General features: G+C 37.7%; 1 protein-coding gene across 3 annotated transcripts in view; it reads left to right on the top strand.

Annotated features, from left to right (window-relative positions):
* The first annotated feature begins 4959 nt into the window (after positions 1–4959).
* Positions 4960–25449, top strand: part of rab3gap2 (RAB3 GTPase activating non-catalytic protein subunit 2) — a 54843-nt gene continuing 34353 nt past the window's right edge. The window contains exons 1-10 of one of the 3 annotated variants that reach the window (XM_003215990.4): positions 4960–5170; positions 16548–16612; positions 17330–17456; positions 20225–20306; positions 22036–22083; positions 22233–22308; positions 22672–22773; positions 23322–23421; positions 24460–24558; positions 24997–25145. In XM_003215990.4, the coding sequence (XP_003216038.2) occupies positions 5071–5170; positions 16548–16612; positions 17330–17456; positions 20225–20306; positions 22036–22083; positions 22233–22308; positions 22672–22773; positions 23322–23421; positions 24460–24558; positions 24997–25145 (948 nt within the window). In that variant the 5' untranslated portion in view covers positions 4960–5070. Of the gene's footprint in view, positions 5171–16547; positions 16613–17326; positions 17457–20224; positions 20307–22035; positions 22084–22232; positions 22309–22671; positions 22774–23321; positions 23422–24459; positions 24559–24996; positions 25146–25449 lie in introns of all 3 variants that reach the window. The other 2 variants (XM_062972279.1, XM_008125863.3) reach the window with 2 other exon arrangements.

Below are 25449 nucleotides of genomic sequence, written 5' to 3'. Positions count from 1 at the left end.
CGGCCTTTCCGGGGTGTATCCTGGGGAGAATCTACATTGTAGAATTAATGCAGTTTGACCCTACTTGAACTGCCAATGGCCCAATGCTATGGAGTCACGACAAGTTGTAGATTCACATGACTTTTGGCAGGGAAGGTTAAAGAGGAGACCTTGTAAAACTTCAAGTCCCCCCATGATCCCATTGAGTTGAGCCATGGCAGTTCAAGTGGGGTCAAATTGCATGATTATAGAGTATAGATCAGGCTTTGGCAAAAATTGGGCACTCCAGGTGTTTTGGACTTCAACTCCCACGATTCCTAACAGCTGGTTGGCCCATGCCTAGTATAGATGCACCCTTGGGTCACTATCTTATTTATTGCAAAATAATTGAGTAGAAATGGGTTCTGATTATCCAGATGGGAATCACATACAGTAGAAGTAGGCAAGAAGAAGGGTGTGATAGTTGGCTCAAGGATCATGAAGCAAAATACAGATTAGACATCCCTTTCCTGCAATTCAGAAATCATCCAAAAGTTTCCAGATGCGTGCTTGAGAGTACATATATACTGGAGAATTAATGCAGTTTGATACCACTGTTAACTGCCATGGCTTGATTTCACTTCTAAAAGCCCAAAGCAAAACAGCCATTGCTAAGGGAGCTGAACTCCAAGGCAATATCTACATAACATAATGAATGCACTTTGATACCACTTTAACTGCCATGGCTCAATGCTATGGGATCCTAGGAACTGTAGTTTGGAGGAGGCACCACTCTACTTAGGTAGAGAAGGCTAAAGACTTGTAAAACTACAGCTTCCAGGATCCCATAGCATTGAGCCATGTCAAATTGCATTAATTTTACAGAGTAAATGCACCCTCGAATAATAACACTTTTGCTTTCTGATGGTTTAATCTGCGAACTTTGTTTCATGCACAACATTATGGAAAACACTTCCCATAAAATTACCATCAGGCTATGTATATAAGGCAGACATTGGCAAACTTTGCACCTCCAGGTGTTTTGGACTGCAACTCCCATAATTCCTAACAGTCCAAAACACTTGGAAGGCCAAAGTTTGCCCATGCCTGGTATAAGGTATTAAACATGCATGAATTTTGCGTTTAGATTTGGGTCTCATTTTGTACATATATGCAAATACAAATACTCCAAAATCCAAAGAAAACTCTGAAATCCGAAACACTTCTGGTCCCAAGCATTTTGGGTAAGGGATACTCACAGCATCCCTCAGTTAACAAAGCCTGAGGTTTCGTTCCATGTAGAATAAGAAATTTTTTATTGAATTATTTATTGCCTTGCCTTGTTTTTAATGCATTGCTTAATATCAAATGCATTGGTAAATTCTGCATGCACACTGGAGTGCGAGCGAGCCATTACAGAATTCAGCAGCGCTCATTACAATCTTGTCTCTGTGAGATAAAGGCAGAGACAAGTGTCACTACACACAGATAAACAAGCCTGTCATTGGCAGCAATCCAGAGCACCATTGCTTTACACATAGATCTTGCTGTCAAAGACTTAACTTTTGTAAAGGAGAATATCTTGTATGAGCGCAACCAACCAAGTTAATGGAACAAAGATGATGTAACAAAAGAAATGGGCTTCTTTTCCATTACTTTGTATGGAATGACGGAGAAGGGACTGCAGTCAGGAAAATGGAAGGCAGCATTTTCTGAATTTGAGGCTCCGATGCTGCATACTCCTTACCTTGTAGCTTTCTCTACCACTTTCTGCACTCTGTGGGACTTACTTCTTTTTAAAATATTTTATTTTAAAATTATTTTCTCATTTTAAAACATTTAACATATTATAATTGCCATAAAATATTACATAATCTATTCCCCTTTCAACATCATTCACCATTCAAATAGACCTCACAACATCTGAGGATGCCCGCCATAGCTGTGGGTGAAACGTCAGGAGAGAAAGCTTCTGGAACATGGCCATACAGTCTAGAAAACTCACAGCAAATCAACATTCATATAGCATTATAAAAATACAACTCTGTAAGTTCTATTACAGGGGCTGGGCTGTGGTGCCAGCTGGTAAAACAGCTGCTGCAATAAATCACTCTGACCATGAGGTCATGAGTTCGAGGCCAGCCCGTGGCGGAGTGAGCACCCGTCAATTAAAAATAAAATATAGCCCCTGCTCGTTGCTGACCTAGCAATCAGAAAGATAGTTGCATCTATCAAGTAGGAAATAAGGTACCACTTATAAAAAGTGGGGAGGCAAGTTTAACTAATTTACAACATTGGAATGAGGAAGTGCCATCAGAGTAGATGATGAAGCAGCTGCTCCCCCCTGTGGCTAGAATCGAACATCCCCTCAGGAGAAGGTTAAATTGCCTCTGCGTCTGTCTGTCTGTTGTCTCTGTCTCAGTTCGATGTGTTTATGGGCATTGAATGTTTGCCCTATATGTACATAATGTGATCCACCCCGAGTCCCCTTCGGGGTGAAAAGGGCGGAATATAAATACTGTAAATAAATAAATAAATAAATACTTATTCCAGTTTCTTCAATTGCATATAATTGTTGTAAATATTTTCTAATTGTTCATCCACAATCATTCTTGTTCATTTGGTGGTTCAAATTCGCCAAATAGTGAGGGAAACTGTACACTTTAGGGGAGCTCTACTAATGATTTCAGTGTATGAAAATCTGAATAAAGATTTGATAAATAAAAATCTTATATTCCTCGCGTTATATTCTGCAAGACTCAAAACAGAACCTGAAAAAAGTAGAAAATGTACAAATTAAGAATGCGTTAAATAAGATATGGGCTGTAGCCATATCAGAAAACTTAACCTACAAATTAAGATTAGCAAAAAGCGGACATAAAGCAAGATCTGTTTGAAAATAAATGAAAACCCTTTATCAGCTTCATGTATAAAATTATAGGACTTAAATATCATGATATATTGAAAACATTGACTACAAAAATGTTTTGGATAATCCAGAACCTTGGATAAGCAAGTCTTGGATAAGTGAGACTCGACTGTACTTGTAAATAGGTTTTATTGCTGTTTTAGATAATCAAGTTGCGATAAGGAATTTATCGGGTTTTAATCTGATTTAATTTTTATTGTATTGTTAGCCGCTTTGTGTCTTGCCTTGGTGTGGGAGAAAACCAGGATAAAAATAGACTCCAATAAATCAGTACAGAATTATGGGAGTTGTAGCTTTACAAGGCCTTCAGCTTGTGAAGAGTGCAGGTATCTCACCTCTCAAACTACAACTCTCATAACATTGAGCCAGAGCAATTCAAGGGGTGTCAAATGGCATTCATTCTACAGTGCAGATGCACCCTCTAGTCTTCTTCTGATTTCTCAGCCACAATGCATTCTGTCATTAAGAATGGAGGCTGCAGTGAAGACATGAAAAGGTGGCTTGCAGAGTAGACCTTGTAAAACTACACCTCCAATAATCAATAGCAGTCGTCGAAGGCTTTCATGGCCAGAATCACTGGGTTGCTGTGAGTTTTCCAGACTGTATGGCCATGTTCCAGAAGCATTCCCTCCTGACATTTTACCCACATCTATGGCAGGCATCCTCAGAGGTTATGAGGTCTGTTGGAAACTAGGCAAGCGGGGTTTATGTATCTGTGAAAGGTCCAGGGTGGGAGAAAGAACTGTCTGTTTCAGGCAGGTGTCAATGTTGAAAGTGGCTACCTTGATTAGCATTGAAAAACTTAGCAACTTCAAAGCCTGCCTGCTCCCTGCCTGGGGGAATTCTTTGTTGGGTAGTGTTAACTACCCCTGAGTGTTTCCTGTCTGGAATTCCTCTGTTTTCAGAGTGTTGCTCTTTATTTACTGTCCTGATTTTAGAGCTTTTTTAATACTGGTAGCCAGATGTTGTTCATTTTCATGGTTTCCTCCTTTTGTTGAAATAGTCCACATACTTGTGGATTTCAATGGCTTCTCTGTCTAGTCTGGTGGTTGTTAGAGTGGTCCAGCATTTCTGTATTCTTAAATAATATGCAGTGTCCAAGGCGGTTCATCAAGTGCTCTGCTTTGGCTATATTTACTATAGGTAAAGGTTTCCCCTGATGTTAAGTCCAGTCGTGACTGACTCTGGGGGTTGGTGCTCATCTCCATTTCTAAGCCGAAGAGCTGGCATTGTCCGTAGACACCTCCAAGGTCATGTGGCCAGCATGACTGCATGGAGCGCTGTTACCTTCCCGGAGTGGTACCTATTGATCTACTCACATTTGCATGTTTTCGAACTGCTAGGTTGGCAGGAGCTGGGGCTAACAGCGGGCGCTCATTCCGCTCCCAGGATTTGAACCTGTGATCTTTTGGTCCGCAAGTTCAGTAGCTCAGCACTTTAATACACTGTGCCACCAGGGGCCGATATTTACTATAGGACAGTAAATAAAGAACATCACTCAGAAAACAGGGGGATTATAGACATGAAACAATCAGGGACAGCTAAAATCTCCCAACAAAGAATTCCCCCAGGTAGGAAGCAGACAGACTTTGAAGCTGCAAGGCCATTTAATGCTAATCAAGATGGCCAATTGCACCATTCACACTTGCCTCAAACAGAAAAGAGTTCTTTCTCCCACCGTGGGCTTTCCACAGATCTATAAACCCCACTTGCCTCGTTTCCAACAGACCTCACAACCTCTGAGTATGCCTGCTATAGATGTGGGTGAAATGTCAGGAGAGAGTGCTTCTGGAACATGGCCATACAACCCGGAAAACTCACAGCAACCCAATAGCAGAGTCAATGCACTTTAAGGCGATGCAAAGGCGCTGTAGCAAGGCCTTGCCTCTTAAGCCAGAGCCCTCCCTCCATTTCTCATGGACGGAGACAGCGCGTCCCGCACGCGCCCTCAACGCCCCCCCTCCTCCCTCCTCTGAAGGCCACGTGACCAGAAGTGAGCTTCTGCCGCTCGGGTCTCCCTCGGGACAGGCTCTCCTCCCTTTCCTGGTCCGCCTCTTGGGCCGCGCCTGCGCAGTAGCCTCTGCTGAGGCGCCGACAGCTTCCGGGTGGGCGGGTTGGTTGGCAAACGAGAAAAGCTGAGGTGAGGTCGTGGTTGTTGTCAGGCAAGCAAGCGAGGGGCGCTCATGGCGTGCGCGCTGGTGCCTTTCTGCACCTTCCAGGACCTGGAGTCGGCGAGGGACTTCCTCTGTCCGCACCTCCGTCCGGGCGGCAAGGAAGGCGCCGGTGAGTCCGTGCCGATGGATGCAGCCTGAGGGAAGGCTTGCCACAGGCCACCCCTGACTTGCAGGGCTTCTCTTCTCAAAGCCACAGCTTTCAAGGCTGTAGCTTTGTGAAGCGAAGCCCTGCAAGTCAGAAGCGGCCTCCATATGGTAGTTTGGGGACTGCAGTAAGTAACCCAGGTATAACCTGTATTCCTGCATCTACATGTAAGGCAGTTTGGCATCGCTTTAACTGCCAGGGCTCAGTGCTGTGGGATGGTGGGGTTTGAAGTTTGGTGAGGCATCAGCACTCTTTGGCAGAGAAGGCTAAAAAGCTTGTAACTTCTACTAGGTCTTATTTTTCAGGGATGTCTTATTTTTGGGAAAACAGGGTAGCTGTTTTCCCAAAAATAAGACATCCCTGAAAAATAAGACCTAGTAGAAGTTTTGCTGAATTGCTAAATACAGTAGAATCTCGCTTATCCAACGTAAACGGGCTGGCAGAACGTTGGATAAGCAAATACAGTAGAGTCTCACTTATCCAAGCCACGCTTATCCAAGCCGCTGGATTATCCAAACCATGTTTGTAGTCAATGTTTTCAATATATCGGGATATTTTGGTGCTAAATTCATAAATAAAGTAATTACAACATAACATTATTTCATATTGAACTACTTTTTCTGTCAAATTTGTTGTATAACATGATGTTTTGGTGCTTAATTTGTAAAATCATAACCTAATGTGAAGTGTAATTGGCTTTTCCTTAATCCCTCCTTATTATCAAAGATATTCGCTTATCCAAGCTTCAGCCGGCCCGTTTAGCTTGGATAAGTGAGATTCTACTGTACGTTGGATAATAAGGAAAGATTAAGGAAAAGCCTATTAAACATCAAAAAAGGTTATGATTTTACAAATTAAGCACCAAAACATTATGTCATATAACAAATTTGACAGAAAAAGTAGTTCAAAACACAGTAATGCTATGTAGTAATTACTGTATTTACGAATTTAGCACCAAAATATCACGATGTATTGAAAACATTGACTACAAAAATGCATTGGATAATCCAGAATGTTGGATAAGCGAGTGTTGGATAAGAGAGACTCTACTGTATAAGGCCTCCCCTGAAAGTAAGACCTAGCAAAGTTTTTGTTTGGAAGCATGCCCAGCGCCTGTCAAACAGAACACCAGAACATGCAGGATTGGTACATGTACATACCATAGAGTTGTACATGGAAATAATGGTAGTAAGAAGAAATTATTGATGGGATTCACAGTTTGTCTGGTTATGCTGGTTTGTGATGACAACTACTGTACAGTATATAATAAATTTTCATTTTTTTGTTCAACAATAAATGTGAATTCTTCTTCATGGAAAAATAAGACATCACCTGAAAATAAGACCTAGCACATCTTTGGGAGCAAAAATTAATATAAAACACTCATATTTTCGGGGAAACACGGTACCAACCATGGCAGTTTTAAAGTGGTGTCAGACTGCAGTCATTCTGCAGTGTAGACAGGGCATGGGCAAACTTCGGTTCTCCAGGTGTTTTGGACTTCAATTCCCACAATTCCTAACAGCCGTTAGGCTGTTAGGAATTGTGGGAGTTGAAATCCAAAACACCTGGAGGACCGAAGTTTGCCCATGCCTGGTGTAGATGCACCCTGTGAACACTTAGCTTTTCCCATTGACTCCAGGTCAATAATTAGGTGTACTGTTAAGAGGAGAACCTTTAGAGAACTTGTTTATGAATGGCAACCAATGATTCAACATCTCAATGTAAAATTAATCTAAAAATGTACATAGGGGAGCCTATGAGACTGTAGACAAGGAAGAAACAGAGCCTATGATACCTTTATATGTACTGTTTAAATAGAAGACTGTGATTCCTTAAAGAAAATACATTATCTGAGAAATGATTATGGAAGTTTAATAGCTGGAAAGTATTTCACTGAATGCACCCATGAATGTATGTCTCTTTGAATAATAAAAAAGGAAAAATAATAATTAGGTTTAAGGGATAGGTACAGGATAAGCTTCCCTTATCTGAAATGCTCAGGAACAGAAGTGTTTTGGATTGTTTGTGTATATACATAATGGAGATGGGGCCCAAGTCTGAACACCAAATTCATTTATGTTATGTATATACCTTATGGAGTCCTTGGTGGCGCAGTGGGTTAAACCACTGAGCTGTTGAACTTGATTCCAGGAAGCGGGGTGAGCTCTTGTTGTTAGCTCCAGCTTCTGCCAACCTAGCAGTTTGAAAACATGCAAATGTAAGTAGATCAATAGGCACCACTCCGGCAGGAAGGTAACAGCGCTCCATGCCAGCCACATGACCTTGGAGGTGTCTACGGACAATGCCAGCTCTTCGTCTTAGGAATTGAGATGAGCACCAACTCCCAGAGTCAGACACGACTAGACTTAATGTCAAGGGAAAACCTTTAGCTTTATTCAGGGCATGATGGTTCAGGTTGAATATCCCTGTTCTTAAATTATGGGACCAGAAAATGTTTGTATTTTGGATTGTTTTGGGATTTTGGAATATTTGCATATACATGCAGAGATATCTGGAATATGGGGACCAGGTCTGAGTGCAAAATTCATTTATAATAATAATAATAATAATAATAATAATAATAATAATAATAATAATAATAATAATTCTTATCTGCTTCTCCCCATGACTCTAGGCGGGTCACAGCACAGTCCAAAACACACAAATATTTCAAAAATTCTACAAACACACATATTAAAATCCAGTTCTGTAAAAGATACATATCAAAGCATTTCTGTAAAATATACCTTAATCACACCGGACAGAGACCAAAACACAGGACATGAGTCTAAAATTCATGCTTTTAACTGACTGGGTATGTTTCAGATGCACCTTATACACATAGACTGAAGGTACATGTTGTGTATCCCTTATCCATCATGCTTGAGACCAGAAGTGTTTTAAGTTTGGGGGTTGGGGTTGTTGTTTTTGTATTATTGAGTATTTTTGTATGTATATGTACATAAATAGGAATTCAGGAGACTGGACCCAAGTCTGAACATGAAAATTATTTACTTTATATATATATATGCCTTACATATACACACAGCCAGAAGATAATTTTATATACAATGTTTTAAAATATTTTTGTGCATGAAACAAACCTTGAGCCATCAGAAAGTGAAGGTGTCCCAGCTCAGCCTCCCATGTTGACAATTTAAAATTTGGAGTACAGTGTTCCCTCACTTATCGCGAGGGCTACGTTCCAGGACCACTCGCGATAAGTAAAAATCCGCAAAGTAGGGACACTATATTTGTGTTGTTTACAATCTCACTGGCAAGTAGCGTCTCTGTCCCCTCCTCACCTCTCAAGCACGTGCATGTGCGCTTGTGGCGAAAACAAAGCAGCTTCAGCCTCCTTTTCTCTCCCCTCGGCTTCTTCCTTCCTTCCTTAGGCTTCTCCTTAGGAAGGAAGTAGAAAGAGAGATTTATAATATTTTATGATTTATAGTTTTTTTTAGTGTTTATTAAAAACCATGAAACAGTGAATCCGCAAAAAGTGAACTGCGAAGTAGCAAGGGAACACTGTATTTTGAAATTGGAAAAGGGATGCTCAAGCTGTGTTAAGGTTTTTAAAATTCAAAGTTGATATCCTCTGGTTGGTTTTGCTTCATTTATCTAAGTTCAGTTTTCTAAGTTGCACTGAAATATTACAAAAAGTTGTAATATGTAAAGCTCATCCATTATACTGCACCTGAATATATTTTCATATTTTATTCTCTTTTTAAATTAAATGGAAGTTCTAAAAAACTAATGAAAATATATAGCTATAGAACAAAAAGAAACAAGGCATCAAACCAGAGTCGATAGGCAGTTGATATCGTCTCAGATGATACCAGATGTACTGGTCAACCATGTCCAAAATGTCCATCACTGAATTGATCGTGTCCTGCTTCTCTCAGAAGTAGTTAACAACTCGATTTTATTCAAAACATATTTAGTTGAAACTGATGTGGCTTTCAGAGTTTGAGACTCCAGTTCTTTACTTTATGGCAATAGTTAGGCCAAATAATTATGGTAGGGGATAGGTCAGAGGTCCTCAAACTTTTAAAGCCAAGGGCTGGTCCACTATCCTTCAGACTGTTGTGGGGCCGGATTATCATTTGAAAAAAAAATACAAGCAAATTCTGATGCACACTGCACATGTCTTATTTGTAATGCAAAAACAACAACAGCAACAACAACAACGAAAAAACAATACAATATTTAAAAATAAAAATAATTTTAACCAACATACATTTATCAGGATTTCAATGGGAAGTGTGCTTCTGCTTCTGGACAATGAGATAGTCAAGTTAATTAGGGTTGCTGCTGTTGTTGTTGTTGTTGTTGTTGTGTGCCTTCAAGTCATTTCAGACTTTGGGCGAGCCTAAGTCTAAAATGTATTTAATTATTATTTATTTATTTACTACATTTGTATCACACCCTTCTCACCCCAAAGGGGACTCAGGGTGGCTTACAAATTATATGTACATACAATATATTATATTATTAGCATAGCACAATATTAGCATCTATATATTACTTTATTGAACTATACCACTATACTGTAATATTATTAGTAATATTATATGTAATATAGAGTATGTAATTAATATTATTTTATGGTATTATTATTAGTGTTATATTGTATTACATTATAATATTATTATCAATATTATATGTATATACAATATATTATATTATAAAACTGAGGGCGGGGGCCAGGTAAATGACCTCGGAGGGCCGCATCCGGCCCCCGGGCCTTAGTTTGGGGACCCCTGGGATAGGTAGTGCCTAGAAAGCTGATTGACTTACTCTGTCTCTCTGACACCTGCCTGAAAGTGCACAGGAAAGAAACTCAATACATCCAACAGTGCTGACAATATGTGACTTAACATTACAGTAGAGTCTCACTTATCCAAGCTAAAGGGGCCGGCAGAAGCTTGGATAAGCGAATATCTTGGATAATAAGGAGGGATTAAGGAAAAGCCTATTAAACATCAAATTAGGTTATGATTTTACAAATTAAGCACCAAAACTTCATGTTATACAACAAATTTGACAGAAAAGGTAGTTCAATACGCAGTAATGTTATGTTGTAATTACTGTATTTACAAATTTAGCACCAAAATATCACGATATATTGAAAACATTTACTACAAAAATGGCTTGGATTATCCAGAGGCTTGGATAAGCGAGGCTTGGATAAGTGAGACTCTACTGTACTTACTTATTTGCTTACTGAGTGGTAAGATTGATTGAATTCCACTGAATGTTGTTGTTTTTGTTGTTGTTGTTGTTGTTGTTGTATGTTTTCAAGTCATTTCTGACACGTGCGGCCCTAAGATGACCTTATTTTTCTGAGGCTGAAAGTCTTTGCACAATCAAGTTCTCAACACAAGCAAATTGATAAGAACTGAGTAAGCACATAGAAAGAAGGTAGGAAGACAGCCCTCTTAGGGCCCTTCTACACAGCCCTATATCCCAGAATATCAAGACAGAAAATCCCACAATATCTGCTTTGAACTGGATTATCTGAGTCCACACTCAGATAGTGGGATTTTCTGCCTTGATATTCTGGGATATAAGGCTGTGTGGAAGGGCCCTCAGGGTCATGTCTGAGACAAAGGGCCCTTTCACACAGCCATATAACTCAGAATATCAAGGCAGAAAATCTCACAATATCTGCTTTGAACTGGGTTATCTGAGTTCACACTGCCATATATTCCAGTGCAAAGCAGAAAATGTGGGATTTTATTCAGCTATGTGGAAGGGGCCAAAATTCCTGTCTTTCTGTAAGATTTAATGCAGTTTGACACCACTTTAACAGCAGTGACTCAGTGATATTGTGGGTGGTGTAAATTGGTGAGACACATATTATTGGCAGAGAAAACTGAAGACATTGTAAAAATACAACTCGTATTATTTCATAGCATTGAGCAATGGCAGTTAAAGTGATGTCAAACTGCATTAGTGCTAGTGTGATGCAACCAAAGACATTAAACAGTGTAACAAGCAGTGCAGTTTCAAACTTTATAAAATTTTAAAACTTTACAAAATACATACTTTGATAAAAAGTCTTGTTTAAATTTGCCAGTGAAAATCACTGTGGTGTAGCACTTTGAGTAATGGACATTTGGAGACCAGGATTTGAATCCTCACTCAACCTTGAAAACCATTGACCTTGGACAAGTCACAATTCTCATTCTCAGAGAAAGACAAAGGCAAATTTCCTCTGAACAAATTCTACCCAGAAAATTGTTTGATAGATCAGTTTTAGGGTTACAGTACTATAATTCAGAAGTGGTTTGAAGGCACACAGGAAAGAATAACCTTGTTAATATTTATTCTGATTGAGTGTTCAAGGGAAGAACATTATGTCATTGAGGTTTCTCAACAGAGGAAATTTCTGATGAACGTTGCTATTGAAAGAATTGACCTGAATTCCAGAGGAATCACTTCCCACCTTGTTCAAAAATGTGAATTCCATTTAGAGCATCAGCAATGCTGTTAACTCCTCAACTCAGCTCCAAGACTCACACACAAATACAATTCAACATCTATCTATCTGTCTAGCTATCTATCTATTTATCTATCAGTGGAGCAATTTGTTACTTTATTAAGAATAAAACTGAAAACCAAAACATATTATTGTAAGTGTAACAGGCAAATGGATTCTTTCTCAATCAAGAAGGAGTCTTGCTTGAATGAGAGATACAAATGGAAAAGGGTCAATTGAAAAAGTGTGCCTCAAGAAAAACTTTAAAGGTTGGATTTATGATTTTCCATTTGAAATATTATAGTGAAGATTTACAATTATAATAGTCATCAACAGAATAAGGGTAAACAACCTTTAAAATTAACTCTTGAATATTTCTAGCTGCAAAAGGAGCAGTGCTACTTCTAGAGCAGGCTTCATGCTAATTGCAATGAAAACTCTGGTGTATTCCTATAGGAATTAGTGTTATCAAGCCTTGGAAAGTCATCCCATTTAAGAAAAGATCAAAAATAATTTGAGCAACTACATCTTCTCACTCAGAAAAATAAGCAATGATTAACCATAAGGATCAGCTTAAATTGGATTTTGGTAATTTTTCTCTTTATTTAGTTGTTTAGGGTAATCTAGCTAGCTTCCAAAATGCTCTAATTAACATTCAAACTACAATTATTTTTATTGCACTTGTGTAGAAATTCAAAATCAAAATATAATTATCTAGTAGACCACTTGTGTAGAAATTCAAAATCAAAATATAATTATCTAGTAGACCACTTAAGCTTTCTCATGCCTTGTTTCATTTTAATATAGACAAATGAATTGTAAATTTAGAAGTAGATTACATATGGAACTGCATTGTAGAATTGGCAGTGTTTTAGCTTATTGTTATTTAGAATAATTGGAACTTCATTATAAGAATAGATATAAGAATTCTTAATAAGATGCCCATTTAAGTATGTTTCCCATCCGACAGAATGAAACACACTTACCATAACTAATTTCTAGTTTGGATTTGTTAACTTGTGCGTATATGAGGATATGGTGGGATTTGAGTCATAAGTGGCAATGAAAAACAAATCCTTGTAAACATGGTGTTTATGAGGTGCCTGAAATAACTACATAATCAAATTAATTCTGATGATGATGTGCAAAAGGATGAGTGACTCATTCCCTGCAGACTGTAGAGAGCTTTTTGGTTCAATAAATTGCCTTACCATGACAGTTTTATAACAAAGATATATGTGTCTGTGTTGGTGTTTTAAAGTATTAACCTATAGAATGGCTTAGTCATTACTAGCACTAATAAACTCTTGTTAAAAATATGTAGACAGAATAATTTTACTTTAATCTAGCTGATTGAGTAGTTGTACTGGCCTAGTTATTGTCCATTTGGCCTAGCATTGTTATCTACTGTCACAATAACATTGTTGGAAGAAAAAATATCAAAGGGTATCAGCAATCCCAGGTGCCATGTACAGTGTTAATATAACTAGATGGATGACCTAGAGGGGAAATGAAATACTGTAAATGTTCTTGATGAAAAATATTTTGTCCAAAGACCTTTCCTCCTAAAAATTTGAATATGGATATTGATATGCATCAGTGGTTCTCAACCTGTGGGTCCCCAGGTGTTTTTGCCTACAACTCCCAGAAATCCCAGCCAGTTTACCAGCTGTTAGGATTTCTGGGAGTTGAAGGCAAAAACATCTGGGGACCAGTGAGAACCACTGGTATAGATAGTTTCTTTAATGATTATGAACAAAGTGTTTCAAGTGTTCATAAGTTCACTTTTAAATTATTTTTTAAAAATAGGAAGTAGATTTTTTACATTCATATAATTGTCTGATACAGTTCACAATATTTATGGAAGATTGTGCACAATATTTATGGAAGACTATGTATTAATATTTATATAAGGCTATGTACCATTGTAGTTTCTGATTTTTGATTAGTTTTCTGGTTTTGGATTCCTTTTGTCACTGTTTTTTCAGGGAATAGTATTTCGTGTCTACTCAACACTGAGGAGAACTAGAGGACAACAAACATTTTTTGTTTTACTAATATAAAAGACATAAAGTAATCCAAAATTGCCTTCTGAGACTTACCTGGGAATGTGTTGTTGAAGGCTTTCATGGCTGGAATCACTGGGTTGTTGTGAGTTTTTCAGGCTGTATGGCCATGTTCTAGTAGCATTCTTTCCTGATGTTTCACCTACATCTATGGCAAGCAGCCTCAGAAGTTTGTTCAGAGTTCTGTTGGAAATGAGGCAACTGGAGTGTATATATATCTGTGGACTGTCCAGGGTGCGGGAAAGAACCCTTTGTCTGTTTGAAGCAGGTGTGAATCTTACAGTTGTCAAGCTTGATTAGCATTGAGTAGCCTTGCAGCTGCAAAGTCAATCAGTGTTATTGCCTGGAGGCATCCTGGGAAGTGTTAACTGAGACTTGATTGTTTTCTGTCTGAAATTATTATATTTCTTTATACCCCACTTTATTTCCCCAAAGGGGACTCAATTCTCCTGTTACTGAGTGGTGTTCTTTATTTACTGTCTTGATTCTAGTGTTTTTGAATACTGATAAGCAGATTTTGTTCATTTACATTGTTTCCTCCTTTCTGTTGAAATTTTCCATGTGCTTGTGGATTTCAATGGCTTCTCTGTGTAGTCTGACATGATATTTGTCAGAGTGGTCCAGCATTTCTGTGTTCTCAAATAATATTCTGTGTCCAGGTTGGTTCATCAAGTGATCTGTTATAGCTGACTGTTCTGGCTGAATTAGTTTGCAGTACCTTTCATGTTCTTTGATTCATGTTTGGGTACTGTGTTTGGTGGTCCCTATGTTGACTTGTCTACAGCTGCATGGTATACGGTAGATTCCTGCAGTGGTTAGAGGATTTATCTTATCCTCTGCTGAATGTAGCATTCGTGGAATTTTCTTGGTAGGTCTGTAGATAGTTTGTAGGTTGTGCTTCTTCATCAGCTTCCCTATGCAGTCAGTGGTTCCCTTGATGTATGGTAAGAACATTTAGGTGGATCTTTGTCTTTACTCTCATGGCTTGTTCTTGGTCTTATAGCTCTTATGATGTCTATCATAGAGTATCCATTGGCAATTGCAACATTTACACTTGCTTCACACAGACAAAGGGCTTTTTCACCCAGACTGTACTGTCCACAGATATAGATACACTCCACTTGCCTCATTTCCAACAGTCCTCTGAACAATCCTCTGAGAATGCTTGCCACAGATGCAGGTGAAACGTAAGTAAAGAATGCTACTGGAACATGGCCATACAGCCTAAAAAGGTACCTGGGAATAATTTAAGAATATCTTCATTTTATTCACTTAATGAGACTGGGAGCTACAGAAAAGTCATCTAGACTGGTTGTTGATACCACAGATTGACAATGGTGTGCCCAAAAATTATCTTAAAATTTCAATTTTATATGTAATTGAAATTCTGAAGATAATTTTGGCCACTCTGTATTTAAAGAGGAGACTGACTACAGATTTGAATCCGACTCCTGTTGAAGGCTATACCACTGAAAACGGTCACCACTGAATTTGCTTTTGCCAATGAAATTTGATAGCAACTATGGGAGCTAGCAGTGGGCTGGAGGAGTGCCAGAACATCCTCCTACACCATAAATGTCCAAGGCTGCCAAGCTCAACAGTAGGAATTTTAAAAAAGAAACTGAATTAGCTGCCATTTCTTTGATATGGATGCGGGGCTGCTGCTACTTCCAGTTCAGCAGCAGAAGTGCAATTGGGTTCATAAATCAGTGGTTCAAGAGCCACATGTGGTCCACGGGCAACCTGTACTCCACTGGTATATTAAACTATTAGTTTGAATGAACTCAACAAATCTTGCATCTGTATAGATTGTGTCATAGTGCTTGGTCATTGCACAATATACTTTAAATATGATTGGAAAAGCTTGTGTGGAATCTATCACGGATTCAAAAGCAGATGTGCACAACTTTCAATGAAGGAAGAGAGAACATAGCCCACAAAAATGTATAGTTGCCCTCTTTTTTGTTACCTGCTATTTTAAAAATAGTGTGAAACATTCCTGGCATAGACTTTATTATTTTCTTATCGGCTTTCTTTACTGTCCGGCTTTCACAGCCATACATAGAAATGGGGAATACAGTACCACAGTCTATCCTCATTTTAGTATTTAATGATACAGCTTTATGTTTCAGAATCTGTTCTAGTTCCTTCAAAGCTCCACTTCAAAGTCCTAATCCTATTTTGATTGCTAGTTTCCAGTCTTCATTTTGAATAATGACTAAACCAAGGTATTGAAAACCTGCAGCTATTTCAATATATTTGTTGTTTGCTTTAAAGATATGTAAAGCACCACATATTTTTGTTTTCTTAATATTCAACTCTAGTCATAGAATCACAGAATTGGAAGAGGCTCTGTTTCTGTCACCTTTTACTTTTGCTACTCTTCTGTCCTTTGCCATCCAGTGATGTTTTTTGTTCCTGGCTTAATTGCAGAACTAACAAGCATTAGCTATGGTGGCACTGCCTTTATCTCTGAGCTGACAAGAGGCTGCTTGGACAAATTGGTCTGCCCCTTAACAAAAGCCTGTCTGACATCGGAGACCCTACTGGGAGCACTGCACCTCTTACCTCATAGAAGCATGCTATGCAACTTACTCTGTCTTTGGGTTCTTTATATAAAAGTTTGTAAGATGAGGATTTCTAGAATATACATTACTTTTTAAAGATGTAACGCATTTCTTGATGGAAGCTGTTGCTATAGTTTTATGAGTATGTAGACGGAATATTTCATCTTTGCATAGAAAAAGATCACATTTATGATTTTCCTAAACCAAATTATTTTTAATACTAGGAAAAGCATCAAACTGGGAAGAAGATGGCTGGGGAGCCTGGGAGGAATCAGAAACACAAGAACCTGTAAGCATTCATTGTTAATTATCTCTCTTATAAATGAATCACAAAATCATAGAGTTGGAAGACACCACAAAGTCATCCAGTCCAATCCTCTACCATGCATAAATACATGACCATAGCACCCTCAATTGATGCTTAAAAACTTCTAGAGAAGAAGAAAAAAGCTCCCCCCTTTCTCAACATTGACATTGTTTCAAATATTTAAACATGGCTGTCATGTCCCCTCTCAGTGATGAGACTGCATTGCTTCTCAGAAATTATGAACCATCCTTTGAATACCTGTTGAAGCGTGCTCCTTCAATAATTAAATTTGGAAGATTTAGTTCACATATTCAGTTTACATACTGGCTGTCATAGAGATTCCCTTCCTATTACTGGTGTGATTATCTTTATTTTATTGTGTTAAATCTTTATAACTTGCCTTTGTATTAATGGCACTTTATTGTTGCTAATAATATTTTATCTCCATGAGTTATAACTTCAGTGTGAAAAGTTAAATTCTTTGTTCCACATTTTTGCACATTGGTCTAAATCTAATGCTGTCTTTCCTTCCCTTCTGCGGCTCTTAGGGAAAGAAATTATCTGAAGGGTTTTCCTGCCCTCTGGATCAGGTTATGGAGGATCGTGGAAGACTGTAGTGGGAAATCCTATTTCTGCTGGATTTTACTTTTTATCACTGTATCCAGCCCAAATTAATAACTTTAACATTTCTGTCAGCAGGAAGAGGAAGAGGAATCAACTGCCAAAACACAGGCAAATTCCTGGCTTCAGGATTGTATCTTATCCTTGTCACCAACAAATGACCTCATGGTAATTGCTCGTGAGCAGAAAGCTGTGTTTTTTGTGCGTAAGTATATGTCTCTTTTATTTTTGTTGCTCTACTTTGAAAGTCAGTAGCAGTTTTCAGATAAAATTTATAATTTGCATTGAGACTCATAAGTAAACTTAAAATGAGTTTAAAGCAATTGGGGTTTTCATCATTCATGTTATCTACAACTTTCTGTTATTCCTATTATAGATGAACATGAAATTCATAATTATTTGCTCCTAGGTACCAAAACATTTTTTCCCACAAATTCTGCTCCTAATTTTTCTCACAGGAAAAACTGAAATAAACAGCTCCCATTCTTTCCTCACTGTTATCTGCTTTTTCTTGCTACAGTCTGGTAAATTGAAGTTTTGATTATCTGCCACAAAATCTGGGCATATGCATGACTGGCCAATGATTTCAAATAGTTGTGCTTTGTTAATACAGTATAATTGAATCTGTCTGTGATGTGTGTTTCATTAATAATTTGATATATATTATTATGCTTAAAAAGCAATTTGATTGTAAAATAGTCTTGTTCATTCTCAATCATTTTTCTTTGTGAATGGCCTCTGTGAAACTTTTTTCTAAAAAAGTGTTCAATACCTTGAAAAACAACAGGTAGCAGCCAATTGTTTCCATCACATTGTTTTCTACACTGTTTGTTTAGTATTTGGCCTAGTTATTAGAAATTGTTACTGTGGGAAATATTTTTGTACTATGCACCACTGGTCATGGAACAGAGACAACTTTGGTTGCCTTGGTGGGTGACTTGTGCCTTGGTGGGTGACTTGTGTTAGGAGCTGGACAGGAGGAGTGTGTCCCTGGTTCTGCTGGCCACTCAGCAGCCTTTGATGCTGTTGACCATGGTATCCTTTTGGGCCACTTTGCTGGGATAGGACTTGGGGGCACTGCTTTATAATGGCCCATTTCTTTCCTTTTGAGGCAAATCCTAACTTGGTGCTTAGGGACTCCTGATCAATCATAAACTGGGGGGGGGGGGGGGAATACATCAGGGTTCTTTTTCCGTCTCCCATACTATTTAACATATTTGTGGAACTTCTGGGAGAGGTCAACTGTTTTTTTAGGTATGCTATGCAAATGTAACCCCGTTCTATTACTTCTTTCCACGTCATTGCAAGGAGGCCGTTTTTGTTCTAAACTGGTGTCTGTCATTACTAATGGACTGGGTTCTCCTGGTCAGTTCAAAGGCAGATCAGGGAATAGAGATTCAGCCTTCATTAGATGAAATTAAACTCTTCCTGAAGAGATAGGTTTGCAGTTTGACTGTACTCCTGAACTCAGCCTTGAACTTGGAGGCCCAAGTTTCTGTGGTTGCCTGGAATACTTTTGCACCTTTAAAGCTTGTGTGCCGATTGCACCATTTCCTTGAGATGCAAAATCTAGCAATGGTGATAAATGCCTTGGTTACATCCTGTTTGGATTATTTTTTGTATTACATGAGGCTGCCTTTGACGAGTGTTCAGAAATTTCAGCAAGTATAAAGAGCTGCAGCCAGATTGCTAACTGGAACTGGCTACAGGGAGTGCACAACTCCTCTGTTGCAACAGCTCCACTGGCTGCCAATATATTTCTGGGTACAATCCAAGTGCTGGTCTTGAGAAAAAGCCCTATATGGCTCAGGTTCTGGCTATCTGACAGAACGTATCACCCTACTGACATCTTCAAGGGAGAACATTCCTCAGTCCCACCATTGTGACAGACAAGAGAGTGGGTCCCTGAACCTTCCAACTCCCTTCTGAGGAAGGCCAGAATAGTTTTCTCCTTGACAAAACCTTTTTACAAGCTTTTAATATAGAACATTTTAAAAGTATGGGCTAAGGAGTGCTGTATTTTGTGAAACTCCTGTTTTTCATTGCATTTTATCATTTAAGTGTATATTTGGCCTGTTTTAATACTGTGACTTATTTAATTCCTTTTTAATCTCTATCTTTGTTGTATTCATCTGTCCTTTTTAAATTGTATGCTGCCTTTAGTAGTAGTTTTAGGAGATAAACAGTATTACTACTAATGGTGATGATAATTTACTATTTCTTATTATATAAATAATTTCTTCTATTGGACTCTATGCTGAATAGCAGTCAGTCATTCCCATGAACAGAAAGAAGGCTTTCCATTTACAGAATCCAAAACGGAATCCAAGAAAAAATTGATATAGCTACAGATTTAATGACAACTGAATGATCTTTGGAGTCTTTACATTAGTTCTAAATAAGTGTGCAAATGATTGTTCTAGACAGGGGAATTCCTTTAAAAAAAATTAAACACTGTCCTTGTTTGGAGGAGAAAATGCAATAGTTAAGTGATTAGATGTTGTCAACAAATACATTCACAATAAAGTTTAATTGCCAATCTACATACATCAAGGCTGAACAATAAATTTTAGAAATGCAGTGAAATTAACAGGTTTACACCATTAAGTATTTAAAAACTGTGTCCAACAGTTTGGTCTGCCAACATTTTTTATATCTTTGTTCACTTTTGATGTAAAGCCAGAAATTTCAAGCTCTGAACTACAGTATAAAATTTTACAGCATGTGTTAACATAGCAGGTCAGACTGTAAATCTCAGAAATATCTTAAATTTTCACAAATGTCTCTTAAACTGTGGAGAAATCTGAATGGTAATACTGGATGTGATCTAAAAGTGTAGGTCAGTTGTGCACTTACCCAGATCTTCTTACACCCAAATGGCAGATAATTGAGCAGTTCAATCTTATAAATAAACTTGAAAGATCTTGTCTTGCAAGTAGATATATCCTATATATATTACTATTCTTTCTCCAGCCAAATGGAAACACCGGGAAAAGGGGAAAGAAGAAATGCAGTATGCTGTTGGTTGGAGTGGCTCCTTGAATGTTGAAGAAGGGTAGGTATGGAAACCAGAATATGCTGTGACTAAGAATGTCACTTATTTTTATGTTCCCTTCTAAATCTCTGTGATGATCTAAACATGCAAACACGTTTTGCTCTATTCTGCTCTAGATTACCTAAAATTTGCATTAAAACTTCCTCCCAATAATATGGGAGTTTTGAGAGCTAAATATTCTGTTTCTGTTGTTGCTGTTGCTGCTTCTCTAACAATGTGGAAATTGTTGTATGTCTTTCGGGCTGTGTGGCCATGTTCCAGAAGCATTCTCTCCTGACGTTTCGCCCACATCTATGGCAGGCATCCTCAGAGGTTGTGAGGTATGGATAAACTAAGTAAGGAAAGGAAAGAATATATATCTGTGTCCAAGGTGTGGCAAGAGTCCTTTGTCACTGGGAGCCAGCCTTAATGTTTCTGTTAATCGCCCTAATTAGCATTGGAGATGTTTTGTCCCTTGCCTGGGGGCATCCTTTGTTCAGTCAAGCCTTCATTGTGTTGGTTCCCATCTACTGTTTTGATTTTGGAGTTTTGTAATACTGGTAGCCAGATTTTGTTCATTTTCATGGTTTCTTCCTTTCTGTTAAAGTTGTCCACATGCTTGGACAACCCTGTGATCCCGGCCATGAAAGCCTTCGACAACACAATGTGGAAATTCTTTGTATCCTCTCAATATGACTTCTGATTTCCATTGCTTGTTTTGTGTGAAATGTTCACTTCCACTTAGGTAGCATGGTGGTACAGACACTGAGTTGGATGCAGGACAGTTAGGAAGAAGACAATGGGTGTTGAGAGGTATTGCTGAATTAATCACTCCAAGTGGTGATTAATATGTGTGACTATTCACATTTTCAGATTCAAAACTTATATGGAAAATGCATTTTATTTTTATGTATTGACAGCAGTAAGTTGAAATAAAGAGCATTCTGTTGGAGGAAAACATGAGCACACTCAACAATGCATATGCTGAGAAATGCCTTGCATTAAAGAACTGCCCCTCATGTTTTACTGAGTAAAGTTACATAGTGCTTATCCCACTGTGGTTGCCATGTGTGAAGGAGAGCTTGTATTTGTTGATCTAATATTAAGATCTCTGAAAGAACATCATGAATTTTAATTTTCACAAGCTTTAGTTCATTCACAGTAGTCATCTAAAATCCAACAATAATAACGTGACATCAGTTTTCAGCTGTCTTGAACTCCTTGTTTCCAATTGTTCATTATTGTGTGATATGTGCAGTGTCCTTTCCATGGACTGTGCCTTCTGTTGAGTTATATGCTTTAGAATACATATGGGCAAGTGGTTTCTCATGTATTTTTCTGACAAATTTTAAAGGGGATATCCAAGGAGTCTCTCAATGTCACTTAACATTTACTTGTTGTATGATCTTCAGGAGGTTGAAAGTGTCTTATTGCTCATGTAGTTTCACATTAAAATTAAAACAATATCCTAAACATTTTGGCAAATGAGGCATTAGGAACAGAAACTATACAATGATTAGTAACAGGACACTAAGAAACAGGATTCCTTTGTGAGAAGTTTGTTCTGGAGCTGTATTCAGATTGTATAACCCAGATTTTTTTTTTTTTTTTACAAAGAACACCAAAATCAAGTAAGCAGTAGGTAGTTTTGCATTATCTTGTAATTTTACTGAGATTAACAGTTCTGATCTCTGTGTGACAGTCTTGAGAATTAAATGTTTAATAACATGGTATTTTATTTTATTTCTAGTGAGTGTGTAAGCAGTGTATTGTGTATTCCACTGGCAAGTCAAAAGAGGTAAGAATGATTTTTTTAACCAGATAAAATGCTGTAAATAGCCTTGGCTGCTACCAGATACGTGCATGATAATTCTCATCAAAATTATGGAGGCTGTGCTTTAACTGAGAATAAGAGTTGATTCTTTTTACTTTCTTTGCATGAGACAGGAGCTCCACAGGCCGCCCTGATTGGACCTGTATTGTTGTAGGCTTTACCTCTGGCTATGTTCGCTTCTACACTGAGGTGAGTTAGTTAACATCATTATCTGCTTGCTAAGGGTGGTTTTACATAGCACACATTTCCTGCACAGAAATAATCAAGATTGCTTTAAAGTTAGATGCCTATATTTTTATGCTAATGCTGTGAAAAGAGAGCAGTTACTAAGATGTTTATTCAAGTGTATTTGCAGCAAAAGCAGAATAAAAAATTCACTGTTCAAAAACTATACATATTTTTCTGTCTGGAAAGTGTTAGAAAAACATTCTGTGTGAACAGATGCATTGTGACTTGTAACTTAGCTGTTAGATGACACATTGTACATTTTCCTCTCCCTCACCTAATCACCATTAATAACATATGTTTACATTTGCTGTTTCCCCACTTTAGAATGGAGTACTGCTCTTGGCACAGCTTTTAAATGAAGATCCAGTCTTGCAGCTCAAGTGCAGAACGTATGAGATTCCACGACATCCTGGAGTAACAGAACAGGTATTGAGTTAGATACATAAAACAGTGAAACTGTTAAAACTAAAGTATAGTTGTTCCCTGTATAAATCTAGTTTACGTGAATCAAATACAGTAGTACTGAACTGATATAACCACAATCATGGCTATAGATTTGTTTGTGCTTCCACCTTTATTCTTTCTTGTTCAGAGTCATCCTCCATAGTTTCTTTAATCATGGTTCCTCATTATGTTGTTGACATTCATAATGGTTTAGGCTGATCGTTGTTTGGAAATGATTAAAAATGAAAGGTTATGAGATTTTGTTACATACAGCCAACCCTAGATTGCTGTATTACTTGCAGAGGTATCTAGATCAATGAGGTGTTTCTGTGTTCACTGAGCAAAATGTGTTAATGTTTTATTTTACAATTTTTCCTGAGTTCCTTGACTCAACTAAGTGTCGACTTATTGTTTGGGAGCCAGGCAGTTTCTTAGTAAATGTAATAAACTTACTGGATTTGTATTTATTGGTTGCTTACAGAATATTTATTCTGTTACAATTAAGTGTTCAGTGATCTTCCTTTGTTCAGAATGAGGAACTGAGCATCCTATATCCTGCAGCGGTTGTGACCATTGATGGTTTCAGCTTATTTCAGTCCCTCCGTGCGTGTCGAAATCAAGTAGCAAGAGGTAGGTTCACATTCCCACCTAAACCTCATCTATTTTGATTTCCCGTGCTGAAACAATATTTGTTTATTCTTCACTAACATCTACAAGAATGCCATTGTGAATTTGCATGTTAGGAGAAAATATTTGCTAGTTGTATTTGCATCTTGTGTTTGCATCATTGAGCTCAATGAGAAGCTTTCTACGTTCAACTTAGAACACAATTAAATAAATTTTCTATCCAGGCTATAAACAAAAAGTGAGAACTTCAGTCATTCCAATATATTTCCAAAGCATTAGTTGTACTAAACACTTTCATCAAAAAGATTCAGTAGATAGGCACATCCTAAAGACTAACAGATTTATTATAATAATACACTTTTGTGGGCTACAATTTACATTTTTTTTCCCCATTTACTTCAGGCTGGATACAATATAATATCCATGTTGTGGATGTTCATGGTGGGGTAGGGCGCATGAGGCTCCTTGTGTGATGGCAAAACAGTTTGGCAGAATGTGCTTTCCCCACCTTCAGTCTATAGGGTTATAGCAATACCTTGTTTCTTGGATTAAAATTGCAACAAGTTGGGTAGCCCTTGTATAAAATGTTTGAGATCAGAAGTGTTTTGAATTTTGAATTTTTTCAGTTGTTGGAATATTTGGCTATGCTTTGTCTTGTAGATGGGACACAAACATGACATTCATTTATGTTATATATATATCAAACACATAGCCAGAAGGTAACATTTTAAATGATTTAATGACTGAAACAAATCAGTCATTAAATCTACATTTGTCTACATTGAACTATCAAAAAGAAAGGTGTCGTTACTTCAGCACTCATGTGGATAGTTTGGAATTTTGAAGGGATGGTCAACCTGTATTCATTGTACTTACATAGCATAAGAAAGATACAAAATAAATATATTTCAACATTTTAGCTATTCAGTTAAAGAATAGTTTGTACTCCTTCCCTGTACTGTATTCTGGCTGAATATGACACTTTCAATCTGACTCATGGCCTTCTGTAATCTGTTTCTTTCTGTTTAACAAAATGGGCAGCTGCAGCTTCAGGCAATGAAAATGTTCAGCCTCCTCCATTAGCCTATAAGAAATGGGGCCTGCAAGATGTGGATACCATAGTTGATCATGTTAGTGTTGGTAAGTAGTATGTTGGTCAGCATTATATAATGGATAATCGTGTTTTATTCCTCAGTGTGAGAACATAGCAGCTTGTAATAATAACGAAAAATCATTTGTATAACACAGTAACATGTTTAAAGTTCATAAAGCTTTAGGATAACTAAATACTATTCCTGATTCTCTATTTCTTTTTAAAACTGTTCTTGTTTCAGAAAGGGTTTAATGGATATTGTTACTGACAGGTATTTATTCTGAATTTTCATTTGTGAAAATCCCTGAGTGCCATACTTTGGTCACTTGTGAAAGGACTTTTAAAAAGTGATTATCAAAAATTATATATATGTGTATGTGGGTGTGATGTCTTTGATGTACTATAGTAGTTCATAGCTATTAATGAAATGTCAGTGTGTAAAGCACTCTTAAATAAAGATATCTATTTCTTTTAAAACAAAATAGGCATCATGACTCTGTCACCTTTTGATCAAATGAAGACTGCTTCCACTATTGGTGGATTTAATGCAACAATAAAGAACAACCCTCCTGCTATGTCTCAATATATAACGGTGGGATCAAATCCTTTCACTGGTTTCTTTTATGCTCTTGAGGTATGTATATTATGAACTAGTCAGTTTGAAATACTGGCTTGTTGTGGAATAAAAAAGATACCTCAGTATACCTTTTATTTTGTTTATATGCAGAACTGCTGTTTATTGGGGGTTGGGTCAGGAGAAGATCACAAGTGAGAGCAGAATAATTTATGAATGTTGCCTTATTAGTGGTATTCCTTAGGTGTGGACAGAAGTTAGATCAGAATCTATCAGTATATTGGTTTGCATTATATCTGCAAAGACTTTTGATCTGACTGGCTGGCAATTCAAGCAATGAAAGAATCCCCTCCTTCCCATAAAG

Source organism: Anolis carolinensis, chromosome 1 (assembly GCF_035594765.1).
Source record: "Anolis carolinensis isolate JA03-04 chromosome 1, rAnoCar3.1.pri, whole genome shotgun sequence".
NCBI lineage: Eukaryota > Metazoa > Chordata > Lepidosauria > Squamata > Dactyloidae > Anolis > Anolis carolinensis.
The sequence above is the reverse complement of the archived record's forward strand: the minus strand, read 5'-3'. Positions and strand labels throughout refer to the sequence as shown.